Here is a 5,073-nt window from a genome sequence, read left to right on the forward strand (position 1 = left end):
AAGAAGGGAGGGACGGAGGGAGGGAGGAAGGGAGGAAGGAAGACAAAATATAACATTGAACACACGTTGTTTTTCAAACTGCACATATAACCCACATTTTGACTCAGGCCTCTGGGTCGAGGAGGTACACACACACACACATCCCAGTCACTGTCCTAGGCTCTCCAGCCATGAGGTTTTCCGGCCCAGTCCCAACCCCGACCTAAGTCACCGGGTATCGGCCACCCATCGGCTGAGGTCCCTGAGCACCTGTTGGGAGGAAGGCTGCTGCGAGGAGCGGGAAAGTCCTGCGTCCCTCCGCTCTTACCGCGGCAGGAACCACAGCCTCCCCGAACCTCACGGTGTGTGCGGATTTCGCTCAGGGGAAAGCGCTCCAACGCGCGGTGCAAACGGAAGCCACTGGCTGGTTGGGCGGCTGTGATGGGAGAGCTGCATCCTCCCATCGCGTCCAGCTTTTCATGCTGATGTTGGTGAGAAGAGGGTGGATAGCGGGGATTCTCAGGATGCGGACCTGGGGCCATTAAAGGCCGGGAGGTGGAGGCGTAAACCTGTGGCCACCCTGACCCCTGTCCTCGGTGGGCCTCACCACCAGGCCGAGGAGACCCAGGCCTGGTCACCTGCTCCAAGGCCAGGCCCGGCGCGCGAACGAAGGAGGACCCCAGCAGCAGTCCCTCCCCGGCCCTTCTCTCCCCTACTTTCTCCTCTTCTACCAGCTGCGTGAAGAGCACGCCCCCTCCCCAGTCCCCACCAATCAGCGTCCGGAGCGGCGCCCGAGGCGCCGGGGGGCTCTGGTCTGCAGCCAATGAGCGCCACGGCCCAAGGCGGCGCCTCGCCCGCCCCCTCCCGGAATGAAGGCCTCCCCACAGCTGGCGAAGCTGGCGCGGCGCGCGGGGTGCTGGAGCCGCGCGGGCCGGAGTGGAGCGCGCGCACAGCCCGCCCGCCTCCGCTCCGCCTCCGTCCGGGGCGCGGGCGAGGTGGCCGGGGCGGGGGAGCGCAGGGGGCAGGGCCGCGGCGGCGAGGCCGGGGGGGCGGGGAGGAGCGGGCCCGATAAAAGGCGGCGCGGCGGCCCCACCCCGCGGCAGGCCGGCGGGCAGGCTCGGCGTGTCCCTTCCGTCCGGCCCGCGCCGGCGGCGGGGAGGCGGCGCGCGGCCCGCAGCCCGCCCATGGAGGCTTTCCCGTGGGCGCCCCGCTCGCCCCGCCGCGGCCGCGCCCCCCCGCCCATGGCGCTCGTGCCCAGCGCCCGCTACGTGAGCGCCCCGGGCCCGGCGCACCCGCAGCCCTTCAGCTCCTGGAACGACTACCTGGGGCTCGCCACGCTCATCACCAAAGCGGTGGACGGCGAGCCGCGCTTCGGTTGCGCCCGCGGTGGGAACGGCGGCAGCGGCTCCCCGCCCTCCTCCTCGTCCTGCTGCTCCCCCCACGCGGGGACTGGGCCTGGGGCGCTGGGGCCGGCGCTGGGGCCGCCCGACTACTACGAGGACGACGACGACGACGACAGCGACGAGCCGGGGTCCCGGGGCCGCTACCTGGGGGGCGCGCTGGAGCTGCGCGCGCTGGAGCTGTGCGCGGGCCCCGCCGAGGCCGGGCTGCTGGAGGAGCGCTTCGCCGAGCTGAGCCCGTTCGCAGGTCGTGCCGCCGCCGTGCTGCTGGGCTGCGCGCCTGCCGCGGCAGCCACTACTAGCGAGGCGACGCCGCGCGAGGAGCGGGCCCCGGCATGGGCGGCCGAGCCCCGGCTGCACGCGGCCTCCGGGGCGGCGGCCGCTCGGCTGCTGAAGCCGGAGCTGCAGGTGTGCGTATTCTGCCGCAACAACAAGGAGGCGATGGCGCTCTACACCACCCATATCCTCAAGGGCCCCGACGGGCGAGTGCTGTGCCCCGTGCTGCGCCGCTACACGTGTCCCCTGTGCGGCGCCAGCGGCGACAACGCGCACACCATCAAGTACTGCCCGCTCTCCAAAGTGCCGCCGCCGCCCGCCCGCCCGCCGCCCCGCAGCACCAGGGACGGCCCGCCTGGCAAGAAGCTGCGCTGAGGGCCCGGGCTCCCGGCCACCCAGGGTCGCCGCCGCCGCCCTTCGCGCACCACTAGGTCTGCGCACCATCTTGCCCCCGCCCTGGGGAGGGGTGCGGCTCAGCGGTCGGCTCGACTTTGGGACGTCGTCCTGGTGGTTTTTCAAAAGCAGCCGACCGTGTGGAGTACTTCCGTGCCGAGCAATTGGGACTAGACGGTGAAATCCCCATGTCTTCAGTTTCTAGTTTGCACATCCAGAACGGCGAAGGCTGGGTGTGTATTCCACTAACTGAAATACGGCAACTTAGAGGCGCTGTTTATTTACTGTATACGTGGACTTATTTTAGATGCGCATCAGTATGAAATTGTCTCAATCTAATCTTGGATGTTTCATTTTATGAATGGAGGCACTTTACTAGGTCTAGAATATTTTTTTAAAAGCCTCTGAACTGAGCTTAAAACTGGCGATTTTATGAAATGTCGGCAAAATGACTATTTTATTGTTTGAAGCGAGTAATATTCTTAGTTGTCCTTAAAAAATCAGTTACTCTAATTCCAGGTGAAGCAAGCCGCTGGTAGCATCACCCTTATGAGAAGTGAAGGTTTTGTAAACTTTCCAGTATTAATTTGGGCGGGTATTCCCTCCTTGTGGCTTGTTTCTGTCCTAGATGGAGGTGTAAAATGCACAATCTGTAGCAGGTAGAATACAGCTCCTTATCCTTTTATGTACCAGATATTTTATTACTGAACTAGCAACTAGCCTTTTCCACCTTTAAAAGTTGTGCCAAGTCATAATCATATTGTGTATAACTTGGAAATGGTGCTGTCTAAAAAAACTGTGTATTTATACAGTAACAGTATGAATTCATCAATCTCACCTGTAGCTTTTCTACTTGGCCTTTTCTCGACGCACTCACTTCCAGTTCTCTAAAAACGTTTGATATTAAGATCAAAGGGAAGAAGGGAAGACAGCAGTATTCACCCTAGATTGCTCAATTTCAGGGTTCCTAGTGGAGGAAAGCCCATTCCAGCTGTTGCCTCTTAAACAGAAGATGGATCTCTAGCTCTGAGCTATTCGTGTATTAACTCGTATTCAACAAGGTTCCACCGTGGGCTGCGTCTGACTTTAATATAGGCAGTGCTCAAACTAGAATAAGCACTAATTAAAGGAATTGTTGGGGGTCTTTCATGTTCCCACTCCTACTGGAAGACCCACGTCCATTTCCGGAACCCCACCAGTTCCCCATAAGCAAGACTAAACCTGATGGGCGAAAGTTCCTAACCCCTACTTTACCCTCCCACCCTCACTTTTAAATCCACCATACTGAATGCCACACTATGGAATGCAGCTACCTGCCAATCAAGACAATAGAAGGCAAAAAATAGAAGTGAATTAAGATGAACTCATCTGAAATACACAAATGCATCACTATCTGAAGATTCCAGCAAGAGATTTAGTCTACGTGTATAAGGCTCCCAGTAGGATTTAGCTAGGCTACTATAAGTTAGACTGCTTTCATAATAACAGCTAACTTCCTCCACAGCAAATTGGCTCAATCAGGAACCTTCATTTGAAGGTGTGTTAGAGGGTGAAGTAAATACCCAATAGCTGTCTTTCTGGTCAAAGAAAAGGTGCAGCATATCAAGAACTTGGGGGTGGGGGAAAACACTGTTTCTTAGCCGGGAAAGAAAAATAATCCAACGCTGCTAGTCTTAACCCCAGACCAGAGAACTGCTGATCTGATTGGGCCTAAATTAAGTAGCTTAATGAAACCCTGTAATTACTTGTTCTCCTTTCTTTTGCTAGAAAATACACCCGTTTAAATGAGCTTCGCTTTCTGGCTGAAGTTTCTAAGGCCAACATGAATCCTCTTACCTCTCCCACTGCTGCTGTTCTGCCTTTTCAAAAGGACCACCATAAACAGATCAGTGCATTCTCTAGGCCAAAAGGGCTAACCAGGTGGCAAGATCAATTTAGCTCCTGTGTATTTCTAGAGTCAAATTACAGACGGTTTCCAAAGGTCTTGGAGGCTTTGACATAGCCTGAATATATGGGAGTCACTGTGATGAAATGTGTCTAATGTTAATTTGATAGTCTGACACCGCTACTATTCTACCAGAACTAAGAACATACTGAGCTGGAGCTTCCTGAGGGCAAGAGAGTATTGGAAAAGGCATCCAGAAGACCCTCTCGTCAACTAGTCAGGCAGCCACTATTCCTCTGTTTTTAAAGTACCCCATTTTCAGGCTGGGCGTGGTGGCTCATGCCTGTAATCCCAGCACTTCGGGAGGCGAGGCAGGTGGATCATAATGTCAGGAGACCAGCCTGGCCAACATGGCGAAGCCCTCTCTCTACTAAAAATACAAAAATTAGCCAGGTGTGGTGGTGGGCGCCTGTAATCCCAGCTACTTGGTAGGCTGAGGCAGGAGAACTGCTTGAACCCAGGAGGCGGAGGTTGCAGTGAGCCCAGATCGCGCCATTGCACTCCAGCCTGGGCAACAGAGCGACTGTCTCCAAAAAAAAAAGTACCCCATGTTCAGCTCCTGTGCCAAATTTGCCTGTTTTCCAGCTGACAATACTGGGAGTTAAAACACAGAATATTACTATAGTTAATTTTCTAGAGTTCTCTTATGAAAAGCATATGCAAGCAAACATCATTTAAAAATCCTTGGAACTCTATGAAACTTTCAACATTTTGCAAAATTACATTTAGAGAAACCCAATTTTTCAAAGTTTAAGAAATATACAAAGTAGGCCGGGCGCGGTGGCTCAAGCCTGTAATCCCAGCACTTTGGGAGGCCAAGACGGGCGGATCACGAGGTCAGGAGATCGAGACCATCCTGGCTAACACAGTGAAACCCTGTCTCTACTAAAAAAATACAAAAAAAAAAACTAGCCGGGCGAGGTGGTGGGCGCCTGTAGTCCCAGCTACTCGGGAGGCTGAGGCAGGAGAATGGCGTAGACCCGGGAGGCGGAGCTTGCAGTGAGCTGAGATCCGGCCACTGCACTCCAGCCTGGGTGACAGAGCAAGACTCTGTCTCAAAAAAAAAAAAAAAAAAAAAAA

General features: G+C 55.7%; 1 protein-coding gene across 1 annotated transcript; it reads left to right on the forward strand.

Moving 5' to 3' along the window:
• Positions 1–1,127: 1,127 nt before the first annotated feature.
• NANOS1 (nanos C2HC-type zinc finger 1) lies at positions 1,128–3,541 on the forward strand. Its single transcript, XM_025397023.1, has one exon. It carries the CDS (start codon positions 1,164–1,166, stop codon positions 2,028–2,030), a length of 867 nt encoding a protein of 288 aa, XP_025252808.1. The 5' UTR covers positions 1,128–1,163; the 3' UTR covers positions 2,031–3,541.
• Positions 3,542–5,073: the final 1,532 nt, after the last annotated feature.

Source organism: Theropithecus gelada, chromosome 9, assembly GCF_003255815.1.
Source record: "Theropithecus gelada isolate Dixy chromosome 9, Tgel_1.0, whole genome shotgun sequence".
NCBI lineage: Eukaryota > Metazoa > Chordata > Mammalia > Primates > Cercopithecidae > Theropithecus > Theropithecus gelada.